This window comes from Chionomys nivalis, chromosome 1, assembly GCF_950005125.1.
Source record: "Chionomys nivalis chromosome 1, mChiNiv1.1, whole genome shotgun sequence".
NCBI lineage: Eukaryota > Metazoa > Chordata > Mammalia > Rodentia > Cricetidae > Chionomys > Chionomys nivalis.
Genome location: NC_080086.1, coordinates 170,639,476 through 170,662,311, shown reverse-complemented (window position 1 = coordinate 170,662,311; position 22,836 = coordinate 170,639,476). Strand labels below are relative to the sequence as shown.

Sequence of the window (22,836 nt, the reverse complement as noted above, 5' to 3'; positions counted from 1 at the left end):
AGATCGAAACACATGCTAACTACAGAGGTCAGAGTACTCCTTTTTTGGTGGTGGGCCCTTTTGGGGTCAGTCCTGTAAATTAAGGATGGAAGGGGGCAAGTAAACTTGCTAGAGTAGCACAGAGGGTATGAACAGCACCCCAAAACAAACTTCTCTGTGTGACTCTTCTCCTGAAGGTAATGCATGACCATAGATGCAATTGACCATTAACAGTCTCCTGGGTTTGGGTTTCCTGGACTAGCAGGAGACTTCTGTAGGGGCAAATCACTTGTCTGGGATGCTTTTGAACTTCTTAGGCACTCAGCATCCTTGCCTCGTAGGTAGCCTCGTAATCCTTAGCAGCTCCCTAAGCAGCCCTATCGGGTGAGACACCCACTGCTTCCTTCACGCAAGGAGAAGATGCAAGACAGCCTGAGACATTGTTGGTGGGCAAGAGTTGGCAAGCTCCTGGCTCATCAAGGAACCAGCTGCTGTAAGGGTCACATCCATCCCACAGTTTTGTAGGGAAGTGGTCTTGGGGTAAAGCAAGGTGGAAGGGGATTGACCTACAATAGTGAGGCCATGGGGTTTGCATTTCCTTTAGAATTAGGAAATTAGTCACACTCTTGTAAGCAAAAATTTCCCAAGAGCACAGATTCTTTCCCAGGCCAACCCAGAGTCATTTGCTATCTCCTGCAAGGAACATGTGAACAGTCTTGGTCTTAGGATGTCCCTGCTTCAGATAACTTGGCTCCTGGATCTGTGACTCCCAAATGTGGATCAGCTACCTCACCAAGACTACCAGGGAGGCAAGAGTCCCAAACATGTATTCTGGACCTTAAGACAATGGAAAAATCAACACAGCGGGCAGAAACAGTAACTGCCCATGATCTAAAGAGATTCTGGACTAAGGGACTCTTGGCCTAGTTCTATGAGGACTTAAGAGAATGCCCATGTAGGTAACATGAGAGAAGGTGGCCTGGGGCTTTCTAATACTTCCGATATCCTTATTAGTTAGGACAGTGACATCCAAGTAGTACCATACACTTTTTGGGGGGTTACTACAAGTTTGGCTTCTTGGCCATGGGTCCCCAGATCACTCTGTAATGTCAAGGTGCTCCAATGCTCTCAGGCCTCAAGAAACACCTGTTCCTATTACCATCATTAGACATGACCACCACCCAGCTCTCATTAGCTGCTCCAGCTGGTGCCATAGCTGGTTCCCTGAGTATGCTTAGTCCACTCTCTGATCAATCTTTACGGCACTGACTTAGAAGGGTCTCTTCTGCTCCTTCACTCTGGAAAAAGTGACACAAACCTTGGTCACCTCATTTCAACCGGGCCTAAGATGTCCCTGAAGTAATTATGCCAGAGCTAGAAAAAGCTGCACACTCCATCTGGCGAGGCTCTAAACGACGTGTGCGCACACACGCTATATAGCGCTAGAAACTCAAAATACAGTTCTTGTTTGGAGACATCACTAAGGTTCACACACATATGCCTCATACTCTGGGCAAACCGCTGTTCCAGATAGTGTGAGTGCCATGCACACCCAATCCCTGTGAGCTCTAGAGGAAAATATTATCAGACTCAAAAGAACTCAGGTCAAGTGGGGAAATCCCAGGGTTATGTTAAAAAGAAAGAAAGAAAGAAAGAAAGAAAGAAAGAAAGAAAGAAAGGAAGGAAGGAAGGAAGGAAGGAAGGAAGGAAGGAAGGAAGGAAGGAAGGAAGAAAGAAAGAAAGAAAGAAAGAAAGAAAGAAAGAAAGAAAGAAAGAAAGAAAGAAAGGAAGGAAGAAAGGAAGAAAGAAAGAAAGAGAAACCTGGGAGAGGACTAGGAGCATCAACAACGCTTGTAAGGCCTCTTTTCTGGGTTAGGACACTGGACTTCTGTACCTTCTACTATGGAGTGTTAGAAGCGTAGGGAAATGAGAGCGGAGGCAGAGAAAGGCTGAGAAGAAGTGGCTATAAATGGCAGGCAGGTCCCCTCCAGCTTTTCCAGGAACAACCCCCCTACACACACGTACACTCTATTTATGCACACACTATTACACATTTGAGCAGAAAAGGAATTACATAACATGTCAGCTGCTCATTTCCATAGACCTGACCGAAATGAAGTACACTCAGTCTTGTGAGTCCAGGGCCAAGAGGAAAACGCTCCTCCCTGGAGGTCAGAAAGCCCTGGGAGGCCCAGAGCATCCTCTTGGAGGCCTACCTGAGGTATTGGTACCAATGGTTTACTCATATACTTCAAATTGATCTACAAAACGTGGGTAATTAATGTAAAGTCATATGAGCTCTGAACCCCCTTCTTTCTCTCCCACACCGTCTAAAAAGGACATGGGTCTTAAATATTGTGTACAAACAAGTACATGACCACCCTGGATATAAAGGTTCTTCTTCAGGAGAACTGGAGCAAGCCCGCTTCCCTCTACGGGTAGTATCAAAGTCCTTAGATGTATAAGGTGTTGGGGGCCCAGGACCCAGCAGAGAACAGCTGTTTGTTGCTTCTATTTTCCATCTCCTTCTCTTCCCTTGCCCAGCCCTGAAGGGTTTCTGCCTCTGTAGCAGAACCAGCCCCACTTGTTTACCTGGTGGCAGAGTTGGTCCTCGCTCCTGTGATTGGAGTCTACCTCCACTCAGCTGGAGTACTACCCATCCCCAAACAGGGCTCAGCAACAAGGATTAAAAAGCCAGGCAGAGACACACTGCCAATCAGAAAGTAGTCTGCAGTCTTTGTTCCAATACTCTTATACAGAGTCTTTATACACAAATCCTTCTACCTGCTCTGTTCGCCTCGCATCAGAAGAACCAAAAGGTTCAGGGATCTAGTCAGCCATGTCTTGCCTCGTAGTAAATGTTAATACAAGATGGCAGTGGCACCAGGAAACGAGAGGAAGAAAATGAAAATGAAGTCTGCCAACATGAGCTAGGACATCATGGTTTCCCCCTGATGGAAAATAACCAAGGTCAATGGAGAATTTTTTTGAGGCTGGAGACACCATCTGCAGCTGGGACATTATCCCCAGCCTTGCATGGTAGCGCTATCTACCCCAGATCTTCAAAAGCTGTCCCACAGGCAGACACCCCAAAGACTCGCTGTCTTATGGAATCTAGACTGTAGTAGGATTCCTAGAAGCTTCCATTCTGAAATCTCTACTGACACCAAAGGAAAGCCTTCGGTCCTAAATACAGTGAAAGCGAGAGGCTGGCAGAGGGGGTCCTCTTACTCAGTGCCCAAGAGAGAGAGATTGAGCCAGGGTTTCATCTGGGGTGGCCTGATGGCTGGGAAGCTTGGGAGCCACCTAGCTTGGATTAGAAAACCTCAAGTACTCTACTTGGGAACCACGGAACAACTGGGCAGGATTCTCAGTCTTTGTAAAATCTTGCCCCACTATCTCTAGCTGCTCCCCAAAGGCATGTCCAGCCTCACTCTCTCCCTGGTGATTCTGCAGGGACTTTGCAGGAACCTCTGCTGTGGAGAGAATTGTGACTCCCCCAAGGACATCTACGTTCAATCTGCACAGGCTGTCACCTAACATATCAAAGGGGACCTGGGAGGTGACAAGGTTAAGGACCTTGAAGTGACAAAAGTACCCTAAATGATACAAGTGGGCGTGCTTACATCACACCAGGACTTAGAAAGCACAAATCTTTCCTGGCTGTAGTCACAGGGAACGCAACACTCCTGTCTCTAGGAACAGAGCAAGAGGAGTCTGGCCAAGGAATGTGAGGGCTTCTAACAGCTGGCAAAGGCTAGGAAATAGATTGTCCTCAAGCACTTCCAGGAAGAAATGAAGCTGTGTTAGCACCTTGGTTTTAGCCCAATGACACCCGTGTAGCGTTCTGATCTCTAGCAGTAAGATAGTAACATTTGCTTTAACTCAGTAAGTACCGGCTATATGTTTTAACAGCGTTAGGACAGTAACACACTGCTGGTCCATAGCGAGCCTTTTCTTATGGATCCCCAAAGTTGTATTGAGTTTTCCCTGCACAAAAGCTTTTCTATCTCTCTGGGAACTCCTAGGAATGATCTGGGAGACATTCCCCAGCCCCTACCACGGAACAGAGTCCTATCTTCCCTTCACGCTCACGGGGCTCTGGTTTGTTAGAAGATCCACCAGTTCTTATTACCATTCCTGGGACCCCCTCCTTAGAGATCCAAATGATTTGTCAGAACGATAGTCGGTAAGTGCCTTGGTGGGGGCCGAGGAGGAGCGGAACTCTCACCCTCGGTCCCAACTTCACCCATCTCACCACCCTTTCTATATTAGGCTCCAAGTGACTACATGAAGATAAACAAAGCAAGAAGTGTGTGTGTGTGTGTGTGTTGGCTCACCTTGGCCAGCACTCTCTACCCTGTTGTGTACTTGTTTGATTCAGATTCTTAAATATACTGTGCCATATGGAAGCACCAAGCAGAACCTACATACCTGAAGCCTTTCCAGCACTGTCAGATCAAACAAGCACCAAGGCGCTCTTGTGGGCATGAGCTGCTCAGCACCTGCATGCAGCAGAAAAACCCAGAAAGCTAGCTTTAAATCCCTCCGTTATCTCCCAGAAGCCCAAGAGATCTGGGACCATCCTGGTGGTTCTTTCCCATCACAGTCCCTTCGCTTCCCTCATTCTTGCTTTTAACGATTCCCCCCCCCCCCCATATGTTTATTTGTTTTTCTTGGACTACAGAAAGGTCTTCCTAAGTGCAAATCCAGATTGTGCTTTGCTCAGAAATATTGTCCTCCCTGACTCTTGCCTGTTTGTCTCGATGTTTATCCTGGCCACTTGATGCAAACATGAATTAGCCATCTCTAATGGGCCCCTCACACCTGCCCATTCTTCCTACACCAGGATCTTTCCAATTTCTCTGTGTCGTCGCGCGTGACCTTCAGATGGACCCTTTAAGTTTTCAAGATCTGCTGTGGGCAGAAAAGCACACTTCTGATACAGAGAATCCTGAGGGAAAAACAGGACAGGGTGGGGAATTTTCTAAGGAAGAAAGAAAACTCCAACAACAGTGACCACGGCAAAAGCTGGCGCAGATCATTCTGGAGTGTCACCCATCCCCCTTCTAGATGACTACCTCCCAAGCCAGCCTGGGGCCCTGGAACCCAGTTCCGGGCTGTCAGCAGAGATAAATTTAGTACCAATGATCTCATCCTGCGGAGCAGCCTCGGGGCCTCGGAGTGCTCAGGGAAGCATCACTTGGACAATCTGAGAAGTGACAGACAGTTCTGGCCCCTACAACATAGGTGGCAGGCCCAAGGTTCCCTGTAGAGGAACACTAAGCCCTTGAGGAACATTGGCCAGAGTGTGGCCAGTAGGTGGCACACCTAAGGGACCTGAGACATGGATACCCTGCTCTTTCTGGGGTCTCCTAGATCTGGGCACACAGTGCTGAAGACTCACATCAAGATCACAGGTATCAGCACTGAGATCCAGATGAACAGCAAGCAAGATCAAGCGTTCCCACTGCAGAGTCAGGGCCAATGTCCCAGCACGCCCCTGCTGACCCCATCAGGACACTATGTGGTGGAGTATTTATAGTGGGCACAAGGCAGAAGGGGCTGGAGCTTATTGCTCTGTCTTCTGCCAACAAGACCAAAGCTCAACAAAGGGATTGTCCTTTGTCCTTTGCAGAAAAGAATGGAAAATCATCACAAATGCAGACCCCAGTTCTTCCACCAGCAGGAGCCTCCCTTGTCGTGGCTCTGTGGGTTTCTGGTTTACCCTATTGGTGACTTGCTGATCAATTCGCCCAAGAATTCTTAGCGTGTTTCATGGTTAGACTTTTGCCCTGATGATCCTGGAGGAAACCACAAGGGTTCCAATGTTGCCCAAAAGAGCCATTGAGGCAGTGTCAGGGAGGTTCTTCAGCCAGGATGAGGTTTCTTGCCCCTTACGCCTGTAACCAAGAGACAGCATCCCACAAACCTTTCTGATGGAAGATGGCATGGAAGTAACTCAGGAGAATGGACATGGCCTTACACAAAAGAAGGAAACAGACTTCTAAATGTGAAAATAAACAGCTACTTCCAGGAGGTAGGCTCCACCCACAAGTGCAATCCATATTATGCTATTTAAGGTGATGGTGATGGGGAATAAATATTGTCATATACGAAGGGCCAAGCTTGCATCTAAACACACCAGGACCAACCCGTGTCAGTCTCAGTCACATTAGAGGAAATCAGTTCCCAAGAACAAAGGCCTCCTGTCTGTTCAATTCCATCCTGGGAAATACCCAAGACACATAACTGAGGGGCTATCAGAGACCGAGAACTTGGGGTGACCACCAAGCTATACTCGTTTCTGTCAGGGGTGGTGTAAGCATTGTTGTTACAAAGGGGAGGGAAATTCCTTGATCATGAGAACAGGGTGTACCGCATCTTTTTCAAGTGAAGAGTTCAGACAAAGTCGCAAAGAAGAACAGCAAGATCCAGAGCCAGGACAACATTGGGGCAGACATTTCAGCCAGTGGAAGGGCCCAAAGGGTCAGGCATGGTCGTGAAAAACAAGGGAAGGGGTCAGAACCACAGTACTAGGCCAAGGTCACAGAGCCCGGGATCCTGAGGCTTTGGGGGAAGAAATAAAATTAGTTTGATTGTGGTACATTCATCCTAAAAAGTCAAGATGAGATAATTTTTTTTTCTGTTCTCTTAACTAAATGTTAGCTCTTCAATCTAGGTCCTTGTCTCCAGGCTGCAGGCTATAGAGGGCAGAGCCTGGTGTCTCAGCTGCTCATAACCCGCTGGTCCCCCAGGCCATTGGCTCCAGGTTCAATGCCTCCCTCCCAGGGGCTCATCTAGGGATCCAGGGCTACTCAGTTGAGCCACATCACCTCTTCTTCCTTAGGATACACACAACATAGCATTGCCCTCTCCCCGCAACCCCAATCCCACAAGGCTGGTTAAGGCATCTACTTGGAGGACTTGATAGTACCCTGGAGATGCTGATCTCTAAGGACTTCCTACACTCTGCTGTCCTACCTTGCCTGAGTTCACATGGCTGTTTATATCCATGGAGGTTAAAGTCAGTCCTTAGAAGTATACCAAACAAAGGCATGGGGATCGTCACCATTTTCTTTATTACCTTTTTTCCCCTGCTGTATCAAAAACAAAACCAAAACAAAACAAAAAACCAAAACCACTCTACAGGGCCTGGTGAGTAGGTAAGAGTACACGGTGTACAAGCATGAGGGCCTGAGTTCAGGTTCCTAGCACCCATGTAAAAGCTGAGAATGGTGGCTCTGAACATTGGTAGTCCCAGTACATCCAGTACAATCTTAAGGCTCACGTGCAAGTTAGCTTAGTCAAACAAACAAACAAACCCCAACAGGCTCAATAAAAGATCCTGTCTCAAAGGAATAAAGTGGAGAGCAAGACACCTGACATCCTCCACAGGCCTTGTTACACATGTGTGCACACATACATCTACCTTACACACACACACAAACACACACGTGTACCCACACACGTACACACATCTACTAAATAAGCAACATTCTACAGCTTTATCACACAAGAGGAAAAAAGGTTGGAACATCTGCGTGACCAACTTGTCTCAAACCAGAAGTGTAGCCACAAACCAAGCTGAGATTTCCCAGCTGTCACGCAATTTCCACAATACCCAGGTTTGTCTATAAGCACTTCAGAGGCATGTCTAGCTGCAGATTCAGACCCAAGCAGCCACCTAGGTAAGAACACGGCTGGAGTGTCTTAGAATCAGGAGGCTGTGGGGTGGCACTCACTGACACCCACTCTTCTTTCTCTTCCCTGGGGAACAAATGCCATGATCACCTAAGAAATGCATTGCTTTCCTATTTTGAATTTGTTTTCTTTTTTAAAGAGGGCTCATGTAGCCCAGATGAGACTAGACTCTAGCTGCTCCTGCTTCCATCTCCCAAGTGCTGGAACTCTAGGTGTGTGCCACTGCTCCAAGTTTATGCTATGCTGAGAGGCAAACCCAGGGCTTCTCTCATGCTTCCACCCTAGCCTGTGTTTTCCTGTTCTTAAACTGCTCTTTTGAGCAGCTAACAGCTCCATATGTGGTGTGTGAGTGTACCTACATGCCCTTGAACTTTAAGGGGGGGAAATGAGAACAAAGAAAGGGAAACCCCTAAAGAGAGCGAGCAACAGAAAAAGAGAAATGAACTCCATTCCAGCTTCCTATCCAGAATCTGCCCATGAACCACCAGTGTCTGTCACCGTGTCCCCCATCCCACCCCCACCCGCCCAACTACTTCCTTTCACCTCTGCCTCTAGACAGAGAAAGAGTTCATTCAAAAGCAAAGGTCTCCTTTCCCCCACGCCCAGACCCAAGTCCCTCAAAAACAATCAAATTTAAAGCAGAGAGATTAAATTATCACTAAGCTAATTATGGGAATCACACTCAGAACGGCTGCTGGGAAGCGAGGTCAGCAAGCAAAAGGCACGAAAAATTAAAGGCAGATGCAGGAAACACTTGAAAAAACCAAGTGGGAGACCCATTACCCCCCTCCCCCAACCAGGAGGAAGGAGAAACCACTCCGCTGTCAGAGATGCTGTCCATCTGGGCTATTGTCAGAGCATTCGGCAGCTAAATGGCTGTACTCTGTCATCATCTCTGGGCCAAACTGTGCTCGAGTCAGAGGTAAACGGATTAGAGGGTGGGCTGCTAATTTCCTGGGTTGTGTAGAAAAGAAGTAGTGGCTGTATCCAAGGGGGTAGAGCCCAGGGGCGTTAGCCCCAGGCTTCAGTTGCAGAGAGAAGGCTGTGCTTGGTCCTGAGTGTTTGTGGGCCACGTGGCTATACCAGGTGACTGTGACTGTATCAGTCAAGTCTGTCCATGTGCACACTTCTGAGGATGAGTCCTCCAGGGCGGGGGGAGGAGGGGGAGGAGATGCCGTGATGCAGAAGAAGCCACGTGCAAAGATATGTCGTGATGCATAAGAAAGCATGTACAAGCATGTGTGTGTTGACCCGAAAATGTGAAGAGCTCAGAAAGAACCAGAGGGTACCTCCTAGCGCAAGTGCAGGTGAGCAGCAGCTCCCTGAGAACCTGTGGGCTTCGCCAGGGCACTCGCAGTGCTGTTACTGGCTCAGTGGCGAGCATGTGTATCTTGTGTTCCAGTAAATGTTGTTCTGGTGCTTCCTCGGGCCTCATCAATGCTATGCAAGTTAAATACACTTCGGCCAAAATTTGGCAGCCCAAGAAATAAACTTAAGAGCTAAACGTCCACTTTTCTCAATCTGCAGGCTGGCTCCATCCTCTTAAGGTTCCAACACCGTTAGAACCATGTTCTAGGTTCTGACTGACAGCTAGCTTTAGGTTCCCATCCCCAGAAAGGCAGCAAGCCGGAAATGTCCTAGTGACATCCAGAGTGGATTTCTGGAAAATCATGATCATCTGAGGCAGTTCAGAGGGAAAGTGAGAGGATCTTTGCAAGTTACATTACTTAGGAAAAATTAATTTGGGTGGTTCTATTTAATTGTAGGTAAAAGAAATGATTCAATAAATTTGGATAATTTAGTTATCCAAAAGACATCTGCTAAACGCAATCTAATCATTGCATTTTAGTCAGAACACACCCTCAATCTCAAAGAAAACTAAGTTTGGGGAAATACAAACATCCAGAGCCTGACTAATGGAAGAAAATGAACAATTTCAGTACCGTTTCGGGAGGCAAAAAAAGTAAATTACCAACAAGCTTTGAGAAATCAGTTTAATAAAAATATCTGCAGTGCAGTATCTGGAGTTGATAGCACACCATAGCCATATCCTCCCCTTTAGAAAAATTTTCTCCAGTTGGAACCATGAGTTCTTTAACTCCAGAAACACCTGGCACATCTTAGAGCATTGTGCTATTCCCAGCCCGAAGGCTGATGTTCGTGCCAGGAAGACTTGCAGCAAGTTGTACTGACAAATGCTCTTCTCTGTCCTCATCTCAGCCTGCCCCACATACACGGCAAGTCCCTTCCTCCAGTGGTGTTAGTCTTCCTTCTCATTCTGGCCTTGTCAGCAAACTAGAGGACATATAGCCACAGGCGGTTGTCTTACTTCTCTCTCTGTCACGAGATTGGCATATCCCACACAGGACCTTAGCTTCTGTCCCCCAACAACGTGGAGCAAACCTTCTGCCAGTCTTAGGTGCCTATGAACAGGAGCTGGGAATAATCTTTGTTGTTGCAAGTTGCTTTGTTACCTCATCCTAACTTAGCCTAAGCTAGCTGATACACCCTTACAAACCTGCACAGGCAGATACTGCAAACAGTAACTACTTACAGTCAATCTCCAAATATATTTTTTCAATCTGCATGGACTTATATGTCCTTAAGCAACCTGGTGATCCTGTGTTCTCATAAGAGGAAGTGTTTATATGCATCAAGAAAGAAAGAGTGGCTATATCAATGAGCAGTGTTTTCCATTTGAAGAATGTAAGTACGCCCTTTTTAATTTATTTTATTTTGCTGGATAACACATTCCTTTTAGAAAAGAAAGCTCAGCTATGAATGTTGAAGCTTATTTCCTGTAATTTCTGGGTAATCAAGATGTGACTAAATACAAATTCAAATTGGTAACATGGATTCATCACAAGGCCATTAATTCCAGAAATGGATTATTCATTTTTAAAAAGTGCTCACTGGCTTTCTTCAGTAAAGCTACATTCTCCCATGCAAAAACCCATCAACTTCAGCAGGTGTAGAAGCCCAGAGCCTCGCTGAAGCAGAGAGGCAATGTCAGTCCAACCAGCATCACATACCCTGTAGCCCTGTGCATACCAGGTGGGGTCTAGTGTCCCAGAAGTCACACTCGCTCCAGCCAGCTGGGCGCCGAGGGCCATTTATATGCAAGGTCAGGCCCACACAGGGTTTAGCCCATCCTGCTCAATTAAGCCTCACTGGACCTAAGCAAGACTCATCTGAGTCAGGCTTATAAACATCTTTTCCTCTTCTTAATCGGGCATGACCGGAAAAAGGCCCAGAACAAATTTGATCATAAACACTAAATAAGATATTCCGGGATGGGGAGAGAGCTTAGTGGTAGTGAGTTTGCCTCGCTATGTGCAGGGCTCTTGGTTCAACCTCCAGCATCGGAAAGAATATTATGTAAATAGATGCATCTATATATGCTAACCTAATGCACTGAAATAGGATCATGGTCACATGCAACTTCTTAAAAGCCTCCTTGTCCATCAAGAAGAACACCTGGAGTAAGGGAATCTTTTTTTTTCCTCATAAGAAATCAGGAAAATGCAATGCTCTACGGGGAAGGTAGAATTTAATTATTGCAGGAGAAAATTTTGATAACTTATTAGAAAGACTAAGTAAAGAAGAAATCTCAAAGTTGGGTGGAAGGGATGGGACGGAAGTCCTGGGAGGAGTTACAGGGGGGGGGTGAATATGTTCAAAATACATAGTAAAAAAATTCCCAAAGAATCAATAAGAATGCTGCTTTAGAAAGACCAGTGTAAAGTTAAGTTATTGTCCTTTAGAAATGGACCAAGGGCACCTTAGCATCATCACTTTTGACAATGCACACTCACAGGAGCATAAGTGCTTGCGCACATACACACATACACACACACACGCATGTGTGCACGCACTAACCCACAGTATAGATAAGATGCCCACAATGGTCCCAAGTGCCATGTTGTCAGGAGCTCAGCAGCTTGCATCTGAGTGTCCTATGAGGAAGACCAGAAGTACCAGGATCGGGCTTTCGTTCTACACACAACACTGAGAACAAGTGGCAAGGTGGCTGTGGTACCCTCCTGTCTTCTCATGCCCAGCTATTCCGAGGCACACTCCACTGTGGCCAGTGCCTCGGCCCTAGCCCCTTCCATCGATCTAGGTGGAGAAGCAGAAACCTACCACTTTCCCTTGCAAACACTTTGCCTGCAAAGCTTCAGGAGCCTTCTCTGGGAGGGGAGGAATCTTCTGAAAGAAATTCAAAAGTGACCCAGAAGGAAAACTGGGATTGGGAAAGGCACTAGAGTTGCCATAGTCACGGTGTAGTGCCAGGGAGATGGGTAAACCGTGTGGCCCTCTAATAGACCAGCTCTTTGCCAACTTATCCTAAGGGTACCGAGTGTACTCAGCAATCCAGCCATACAGACCTGAGCCTCCACCCAGCTGCTCCAGGAACAGAGGATATGAGAAGTGTGGTCTCCCTCTCTTTACTTAAGCCTCAGACTTCCTCATGAGCAGTGGACAGTGAGCGTGGGATGTAAGAGATTATGTTGCTCCTTCAGAGCCCCTTCAGACTTAAAACATGTACATTTGGCTTTAAAAACATTTATATAAATAACTGTGGAGGCCTGAGTGTGTGACGTAGTAGGTAGGATACTTGCCTAGCGTACACAAAGCTCTAGGTTCCATTCCCAGCACTGCGTAAAACCAGTCACGATGATGCAGGTCTACAATCCCAGCACTTTGGAGGTAGAGGCAGAAGGACCAGAAGTCCAAGGCCATCCTTACCTACATAGTAAGTCTGAGGCCAGACTGGCCTACACAAGACTCTATCTCAAAATAAAAAACAAACAAATAAATAAAATTTAAAGGGATTTGCAAATGCATTTCTGAAATGTAGTCTCTTTACCATCGACTCTCAAGGCCCCCTCCAGTCACACAGTCTGTGGAGGCCTCGTATAGTCATGGCTGCCTTAGACCTTATTAAACCCACATCAGTCCTGACAGATGGGTGAGGATCAGGCCTGGGAGTAGATCTTCCATACGTTAAAATGACAATGCTGAAGATGTCAGGGATGAGAGGAAGTGAGGAGAGCCTGGAAGGTGTGGAGGAATGTACTCAAGAAGCTGGGGATCAGGCAGGGCATTTAGAAAAGGCAAGGCAGCCACAGGAAACCAGAACCACACAGAAACAGGACCGTGCGTCAGATCTCTGATCCTCAAACAGCTGGCAGGGCTAAGTAGAGATGGCCATCTTCCAAAGGAGGAGAGACAAGGACTCTGGGTGACCTGCCACAAGCAAAAGAAGCAAGAGCCACAGTGTCACCATGGGATGCTAAGTGGGAGTTTTAACACAAAAGCAAAGACCGAGTAAGACTTGAGTGCATCCTAGGCCACAGGTTAACGGTAAGAGAAAAAGCAGAACTTTCTGCTTCCTTAAAACTATAGCTCCCCAGCCTCCCTTCCCCTCCCCCCCCCAGCCTCCTTCCTCCTCTCCTAGACTCGCTCAGCCTCCCCCAGCCTCCTGAGGGTCTGAGCTGGGGTGCAATAGCTCCTGGATAGAAAGCTATGCTGGAGGGAGACAGACAGTAAAATGGGAATGGTCCCCATGTACAGGAAACTGTTATTTCTCAGGATGGCACCCCTCCTTGGTACTGAACTTTAGTCAAGGCCCTTAGGAACTGAAAGCATGTAGGTGCAAATACTAAGCAGGACATGTTTCTTCACCAGGTCTGACCGTTGTACAGGGCTTTAGGCCAGGGACAGTGATGAAGTGGGATGTATTGTTCTTAACATTGAGAATGAGAGGAATGGACTGCTTTTGAGAAATGCATCTGCCACACTGTGTATGTTAGATTAAAGAGGCAAGCATTTAGAGACAAGAAAACCAGTTATAAGTGTCCAAGTCAGAGCAGGGCAGAAAGAAGGTGCAAGGTTCTGGTAAACCTGGCCACATGGACCAGGTACACAAGCCAGGAAGACCACCTCCCTCAGGGTCCTGGAGTAACATTCAGCCCACAGCCAAGAACTCAGCCAGAGGCAAAGCCCAGGGTCTTTCCTCATAAATGAGACAAGGGGCAAACTTTAGACTAAATATTCTAACCACAGGAGGATCAGTTAGTCCTTTCCACATGAGCAAGAGGCTATACTATGTCCCCCAAAAGGAAATGATGAGGATCATATAATAAATACATGGGAAAACAGGTAAACAGATGATGTTTAGTCTAGTGAGTGCCCATCCTACCCTCTTTCCTGTCAGCCAGCCACACACCTGACAAGAAGCCAGAAGCCCTCGTCAGGAGGCTGGGATCTTCACAACCAACGGAGCCCTTGATTGGAAGATTGGCCTTGGTCATATCCCTCACAAAACACCACTATCTCCCTAGGCAACTGTCCCTGAGCTTGCCCCTCCCACCGTGAGGAAAGTGTGGTACCCTTGCTTTGGTCTCCGCCATTCATCCTGACTCTCTATGTTTGTACCATCAAAGGTTCAGGGTCTAGAAGACAGAGCAGAGTCTGGGACACTACTGTTCACTAAAAAATTAACTTGAAGACCGAAAGTATTGGTTCCAGTACTCGCAGTAGCCAGGACTTCAGTGCTAGTGTGGTAAATAGCCCCCACAGTGACTCTTGGGAATCCCCACCATCTCCCGGTAGTCGTGGCCTAAAGTAACCCCTCCTCCTGAATGCGAACCCAGATGATGGGCTTCCGATAGCCAAAATTGGTAAAATGTCATTCCTGAATCAGATTCTAAAGAAAGTTTCTCTCTCTCTCCCTCCCTCCCTCCCTCCCTCCCTCCCTCCCTCCCTCCCTCCCTCCCTCCCTCCCTCCCTCTCCACCTCCCTCCCTTTTTCCCATTGATCTGGAGAATTAAGTTCTATGATTTGATTTGTTAGTGTGTAGACGGCCTTCAAGGATGGGTTGGGTCCACATAGAAGAGCTGACATCTCTAGTGAGGACCTGAGTGGCCCTAAAAGTGTGTCCTCTGTCATTCAGGTCTCGAGTCACCAGATGACTGCGGTCCTACCCAACATGTCAACTCCGCCTGAAAGTGGTCATAAGCCAAGAACTTAGCTAAGCTGCACTGAGTTCCTAAACCCCAAAAACTATATGGCAACAAATATTGTCCTAAACCCTGGGCTTGGGGGTTGGGAAGATTTTGCTACACAGCTATAGGGGAGCTTGTGTCTCCTGGACCAGGACAGAAGGTCTGAAATCAGTGTGGGAGATAGTGCTGTAAAAAGTCACTGTGGTGGCTGGAGAGATGGCTCAGAGGTTAAGAACACTCACTGCTCTTCCAGAGGCCCTGAGTTCAATTTCCAGCAACCACACAATGACTCACAACGATCTATAGTGAGAACTGGTGCCCTCTTCTGGTGTGGAGGTATACCTGCAGGTAGAACAGTATGTACATAATAAGTAAATCTAAAAAAAAAAAAAAACTCACTGTGGATGTTTTTACAATAAATCAAATCTCCTAGGAAAACCACTATGACATCACAGAGAAGCAAGCCTGGCAGTCACATTCAGATGTATCCTAAGAAGAGGAAGACCCTAAGCAGATCCCTAATGAAAACATCAACAGGTCCGCTGTGACTCAATCCAGTTGATACTGCCTTCTCCATCAAAGTGGCCCAGGAAGTCAGAAACCTGTGGTGATGAATCCCTTCCATCTTTGCTGTGGTCCCTCTCTGTACTGAACCCCTAGGTACTATTCTCTTCCAATTGAGAGTCTAGCAGTGAAGAACCCAGCAGGTAAACGGGGCAATGGCAGCTGGGGCCTGCATCTCTTGCCTTCTGCCTCTCCCTTCTTCCTCTGTACATCGCGTCTCTCATCCTCTCCCATCTTTGTTGTCTTGGTTACATGGCCAGACTCCTAGTTTCCCTCCTAATGATATGTACTAGCAAAGCATAATCTTTTACTTCAGTTCATGTGTCACTGGATAAATTCCTCCACTGTGCCTGACATCTGGATATCAGTTGTCTGAATGCATGCTATGATTTGGGGTGGTTCAGTGGCATTTTCTTCAATTTCGATGTCTTTTCATTTTAATATATGATCAGGATCTTACCACATAAATGGGTATACACACATACAATTCAAAGAAGTGACATGTGTATCAATAACTTCTGAATTGGCAAAACTCATTTCTACCACCATCCTTCACGCATGAACTCTAACACTGGTCTCCTGGAGAAGAGAATGACAGGTACCTTAGAGGCACTGTTTGCTGGGGAATCCCAGTGTGTGTCTCTGCAGGAAGCCAGAAGTGCCAAAATCCAGCCATGGCTGTCAAGCTGCCTTGAAGGGAGCTACGGAAGAGACCACAGTAAGGACATGCCCTATGCTTGTTTTAGTCACGTTTAAATGACCACTTGAGATCCCTTCAGAGGAAGTAGAAGGACCCATGGGCAAATTCATGAAAAATGAGAGAAGGTAAGAAAATAAGACTAATGGAGAAATATTGATAAAAGGATGGTTGAGGACTTCATGATATCAAACACAAAATACGTTGTGGGTCATTCTTCTTGCTTACTGGGTACAACATGAGGAGAAAGCTTAAAACATGGCAGAAATGGAGATGAGGTGAGAGGAATGCCCAGAAGCAGACAGGTCAACACATTATTCTGAAGAGCCAGGCTTGGGATGCCTAGGCTCAGGGCCTAGTGACAGAATGGGCTGTCCCTGGTTAGAGGTGGGCCCAGAGGCGGATCCTTGACTGCAGCACCTTTAACCTCAGTTTCCCCATTTTGTGTATAAAGCATAGGTTAAAACTCATTAAGGTTTAACACTAGCAAAATCCAGACTAAGACCTGTAAAATACACAGTGCCAACAATCAGCAGGCTTCTTGGAGGCTCCCCCCTCCCACTGGGGGAAATGGCTCAACACCAATCCTCCCGCGCTCTTTTCCTTTCTGTTCGTTCCTAACTTAGGCAGACTCGCAATAGCAGCTCGAGGTGGAAAATTATATAGCACAACCAGGCTGAACCGCCAGTCCTGAATCAGCAAGGTATGATGTCTGCTTTGCTCCTGGTCAATACACAGCACCTTAATACCAGGCTGCACTAGATATCTGGACACTTTCTACATGGTGTGAGTTCATTTTGTATTTTATTTATTAAAAGTTGGGGGGGGTCGTGTGTGTGTGTGTGTGTGCTCACATGTACATGTCGTGGTGCATGTGTGGAGTCAGTTCTCCCCCACTCCACGTGGGTTCCTGGGGACTGAACTCAGGGAATCAAGTTTGTATGGCAAGCATCATTACCCTCTGAGACACCTTGCCAGTCTCCTGGTTTTATTTTTAATTAAAGTATACTCAAATTTTCAGAGTTTAGAATTTGAGAAGAACTCCCAGATGTATTTGGGGAGTAGTGAAGCAGAACTGGAACCTCAGATATGACACAACTGTGTGGTTGAAGCCCTCCTGGCTCAAGTGCTCGCTCTCTCTCTCTCTCTCTCTCTCTCTCTCTCTCTCTCTCTCTCTCACACACACACACACACACACACACGTATGCATATAGCATTCAATCCCGAGAAGCTGTGCTCTGAATCACACCTAGTGTGAGTCCCCGTGACCCACCTCAACTTGGGACTGGTTTCCCCCTAATAGGCCCAGGAACAAGTCCAGGAAACAAAAGATGATGAAATCAAAGGAAAACCAGAATGCTGAGCTTCGGCATTCCCCTTTCTCTCCATCCTGATCCACAGAGATGTGAGAAAGCAATCATCTGCTGCCACGAAAAGGCCCCACCCCGCTGCCGTGCCTCCCAATCCAGGCTGGGCTGTATTCCCTGAACCAAGAGCCAGATGAAACTTGCCTCCGTCAAGTTGCTTCTTGCAGGTATTTGAACACAGCCAGGAGCGACAGGAATACAGGCACAGAGCAGAAAGAGCCAGCACTCTGTTTAACCAACATTGGTGAGTGCTCCGCCCCTTAGCTAGGAACAGTGTACGGCAGCAGAGAAAGCACTTGGGAAAAAAACACAAGCACAGAACGAAAGGAGCGATCACACCTCCAGCGGAAGTTTGTGATGTTGTGGCTCACGAGGAACGTCAGTCTCTCCCTCTGTTGCCGTTCAGTACTGATCAGCAGCTACGAAATGCGATCACTTAGTGAAGGGAGAGCATCAGAAAGGACTGTGGCGGAGATATTTAAGCAAACAGATTTTTAATCTAGATACCCCAACATTCACACAGACACCCTAAAACAAGTCAAGATGGTGTTTGCTTCATGGATTTTGCCTGCAGATGAAATGTTAACAGGCTGTGGGTTCCTCAGAGTTCCTGGGCACCTCCTGATCATTTCAGCATTGATATGACAGATTTTTTAACAGAACATGCCTTTTATGTTCACCACAGGGAAAGTCTTCCAAATGCACACACACACACACACACCAGAGAACACAAAAGACATCCAAATTGGCACTTTCCTCACCTCCTTTCCCCTTGCCTCATGTGATGCGCACTCAAGGAGTGAAATTACGGTCATCAAAGGCAAGGCTATGAATAATTGGAATCCATACCTTTCAAACAAAATGAAAAGTCAGTCATTTCGAGGGCAGCCTATGGATAGTTGGAGTCTAGCTCTTGGGTCTCTAAAACCCACAGCCAACTTCCCTTACTCTCAGCAACCATCCGAGCCCCTTCCCGCCCACCTTGCCCAATTCAAGTCCCTTGTCAGGCGGCAAAGATCTCTGAAAGGCCCTTGTACACTCAGGAGATTATTACAGGCTGGAAGACGCCAGCTCTGTAATTACGGCTGCTGTATGATTGTCATTATTCTCACACCCTGGGCTCGGTGGCTCACAAAACTTGCTGCAAAGTTCAGCGGCAGCCTCCAGCCAGCTACGGCTGGGCTTCTGCCCAGAAAGGTGGCAGTGGGTCTGATAACCTCTGAGAAAAAGCAAATCTGGAGTTATTGCAGGGAAAGGGGTGTGGCGCCCTGGAGCTACCGGCGGTGGGAAATTCTATTGTCTAGGAAAATAAACAAATGGGCCACTTTCACTTTTTATTATTTCTAACAACAGACATGGCAGTCCTGCTTTCCTTTTCCAGCCCAGACTGTCCCCTGGGCTGGCTGTGCTGAGTCTGCAGAAGCAGACACCGGGGCTTGAGCAAAGCTATTAAAGCGGCTGCCACTCTGAACCCATGGAGTAGAAAGTTTAGCTGCCTGGGTGGTACGCCCCCTACTCCCCGCCCCTGCCCAGGAGAAGGGTCAACTCATTCCCCCTATGCAACACCTCTACCCCTAGCTTTCAAATAGTCATGCCTCGCCAGCCCCACACCACCGCTCTGGAAATTAAATATAGCATCTCAGGTGGCTCAAGTTGGACCGTTCTTATACAAACCCACCCAAGGGGAAGATGGGAAATGCCAGTCTGCATGTGGCTGAGAATGCCCCTAAGTTTCCCATTAGGTGTTGCCTGTCACCCATGCATGACTGTGCCTCTACATTTCCCCCAGAAGGGTGGTGTCCATGCATTTGCTTACACAGGCTCCTGGGGTGTGCTTACACCCTCTCACGGAGCGGTGTGATATTGAGTATCAGTGGCAGGGGACAGGTTTCTGCACTGTTCTAAATCATCTCAGATTTACAGAGCAGTCGAGTCAAAAAAAAAGTATATTTTTACCAATAACTGTCTGTTCTGTTATGTGCAAAGAACTCTCCACATTCCTGTCACTGGCAACATAGTCTAAACAACTCCAGAAATGACACAAAATTACCCCTCATCCAGAGGCTATTCTGTCTGGACAGCTAGTCTGAGCTTCCATGGGTAACAGTCTTTTAGGGTGAAGAAAGTTACTTCTTCATTGTGCTAATATGGGGCTCACCAGAGAGAGGAGTGAAAGCACCCCAAAGTGCTGGTAAACTTATTCTCAATAGTGTTTATTCCTCCTGTGGGAGCCGATGGAGCCAGCCAATAGACCCGTCATGGCATGATTTGTATATGGTGATTGTATTGGACAGTGTCTTAGTCCTATCAGAAAATACACAAGGCGATTGACTTATAAAGATAGAAAGTGTTCACAATTAGAAGGTTCCAGTTTAATTTCACTTGGCCTCGCTGTTTTGGGAGGATGTAAGTTGACACAACATGACAGCAGTGGCATGCGATGGGGAAAGAATTCACAGCACAAGTCGGGAAGCAAACGAGGAAAAGAGAGAGAACGAGGCAGGCAGGCAGGCAGGCAGAGAGAAATGATGGTATGGGATCAGGCCATTCCATTCAAGGGCAAGACCTGATGACCACTGGGCATTGTACTATCCCCCACCCCCGAAAGGTTTCATCTTCTGGTAGGGCCAAGCATTTCACAGATGACCCAAACTGTAGCATGACTCTGGGATTTAGAACTCACCTTTCCAGCAAGTGAATAATAGTGAAAACAGAGCCCTTCTGAAGAGCCAGTGAGAAGGAATTCCATAATGTATGATACAGAACCGCCAGGGACCCAGGAAATATAATTCTTGAGGATGTACAGACAATGGGTAGATTATCCTTCAGTTCTGGCACTGAAGTCAGGACATGGAAACGAGGTGTGAGATTAGGCACACAGTACCACGTGTGCTTCCTTCTGAGTTCCATGGCACTCTATCGGCAGACCCTGTTGTCTTTCCCAGATATTCAATAATTATCTATACACCCATCACTCGCTCCTGATCCTGTCTCATATGCCCTCCATACTGCTACATTCCAGATATACAACCTATGCTTGAATAACAGCTCCACATGAAGGAGTATTTATTGACTGTGGTGTTATGTAGTACGACGGTAGAATAGACACAGCCTTCTAAACTTGCATAGAATACGTACCCATGATCATTCAGAGTTAATGCCAAGAACACATCAAAGGAAAGATCAAGGTTCAGTCATCATTATTTTACTTAGTCTGAATCTCACAATGTTTGGAAAATGCCAGGGAAGCCTACATAAGACAAACTAAAGAGCAACTAATAACCAGCCAACAGAAAGCAGGACCTCTGGTTTCCGGAGTTAGAAGACCTAACCCATCAAAGATAGTTCACAATAGACCACTTCTACCTCCCTTGAGGATCCATGGCTGAGAATATTTCTGAATGGGCAAGTATAGCCAATGCTGCCAGAGGGCCAAGGTTGCCCATTGTGCCAAGACAAGGGTCACAGGTCAAGTTCCCAGACCCTACAATTCCATCCATCCATAAGCCACTTCTGTGTCTCCACTGCAGCCATGGCGTCCTCCTCGCACAAGCTGGATCTTAGCCCCATTAGCCGCTCTCAAGCAGGTCTGTACATTGCTCCATCTGCTCCCTGAATGGATTCCAGATGGAGGCACCAGCCCATAAGGGCTGGAACAAGGGGAACAGGCACAGCCCTCCCCCCAGTCCACCTTCTCCAGCCACCTAGACTTAATAGAGCCCTTGCCTAAGGGCGCAAGGCCAAGCGGAACAGAATAAACCATTTGGAACTACCTAGCAAGGCTGGGCTAAAAAGTCTCATGTGCACGCCAGCTTTTGGGAAGGGTGAATTCACCCACTCATGCAGCTTGATTCCCACGACAACCTACAAATGAAGGCAGAGAAAGGACACGCGACTTCTATAACCTCAACAACGAAGTGTCTCCTCAAATCTGTCTTCCAGGCCCACCAGGCCCACGACAGTGAGACGCTGCAGGGACAGACAGTCTGCGCAACAATCAAAACGACCGCACCTCATTCCTACCTTCTTTAGCTTGCCACTTTTGGTGCCCACGAAGGCCAGAGAGTGATTCTTGTAGACATATGCAATGACGGAAGTCATGCGGTCCCTGTCCTCCGTGAAGACCGGGATGCCACGTATCATTTCAGACACTCCCAGGGGGGCATTCATATCCAGGCCACAGAAGTTGTCATCAATGGTTAGGAGCTGAAAATTAATGGGAGAAAATTAGAAAAGAGCATGGGAGGACATGGCAAAGGGGGGAAGGCAGGAAACCCTGGAACTAGAAGACTCCTTAGCAATAGCAATGGACTATTTGTTCCAAATCCTCCATTTATTTATTTATTTATTTATTTATTTATTTATTTACTTTTTGCATGAGAAGTTCAGCTGTGGAGGAGCTGGATGGTTTGTCCTGATTCCCCAGGTAGATAGCTGCAAGCCCATAGCAGCAGCACAGACCCTGGAAGGTGCTTCTCACCCCCTACCACCGCATCTCCTCTACCCCTACTAAGTGCCAGCCTAGTGGACTTGACTGTCCTCCACCATGCATGGAAAGTTGAGGGCTAGCCCCCTGCATGGGCTACCAACCCCTGGGCTCTGGTGTAAGAGAGAAGCAACCTGCATGACTGTGTCTAAACACCGGCTTTGGAGCAGATGTGCTAGCGAGGGCTTGATAGGAGAGAAGGAAGCCTGGACACTGAAAGTGTGACCAACAGGAGCACAGAGACACACCCAAGTGATCAGCAAAAGGCAAGGGTTCAAAGGAGCAAGGCTTGTATCTGCTGCTGCTCTCAAGGTCCCCGTCTCCTAGAGCATAGTGAAGAGGGGCAGCCACAGCCTTGTCATGCCTATAGCAACCTTCCCCAGAACAGGGTCTGTGAGTCAAGGTCCCCACATCAAAGGACCCCTTGGATAACAGCCTTGGAAACAGCTTGATGTCATGAGAGTTACAGAAAAGCCATTAAGAAGGAAGGTACCTGGTCTTGGGCTTCTTCAAACACCTCTCATTATCAAACCAGTCTACACTGCCGAGCACTTTCTAAACGGGAGGCTCTTCAACAGCCTGCAATACAAATGACCCAACTTTTCTTTAGACTCCAGGAAAATATAATCTCCAGGGGTCAGTAGGAAGGGGTCCCTGGGCCAATTTCTCGGTCTTTCCACTCAGTGTATATACCCTTTACATACCAGACTTACAGTTACTTCCAACATAGGGGACCCCACGCAACAGTGGGGCTCCCCTCTGGGTTCTGTTATGCCCAGGAGGGTAAAGACCACTCCAATGGCTGATGGGAGCTCTCACACTTCTCTCAAGCAGCTCTGGTTGATCCAGGCTTCTTGAAGGTGCTGGGAACTTATTACGGAACGTCACTATATGACCTCAAAAGAGTTACTCTGTTGTCCTGTGCTCTCTTATTTCCCGTACTATAAAGCTGGAGGAACACAGTCCCTGCCTTTTGATGGGCTACCATAAAGCTGATCAGACTCAGGCCTGTAAACGTCTTTGGGCCTT

General features: G+C 47.3%; 1 protein-coding gene across 1 annotated transcript in view; it reads right to left on the bottom strand.

Moving 5' to 3' along the window:
* The window catches only part of Plxna4 (plexin A4), a 454,143-nt gene that overhangs the window by 344,731 nt on the left and 86,576 nt on the right, over nucleotides 1-22,836 (bottom strand). Inside the window, exon 3 of the mRNA XM_057770711.1 lies at nucleotides 21,345-21,527. Within this exon, the coding sequence (XP_057626694.1) occupies nucleotides 21,345-21,527 (183 nt within the window). The remainder of the gene's footprint in view (nucleotides 1-21,344; nucleotides 21,528-22,836) is intronic.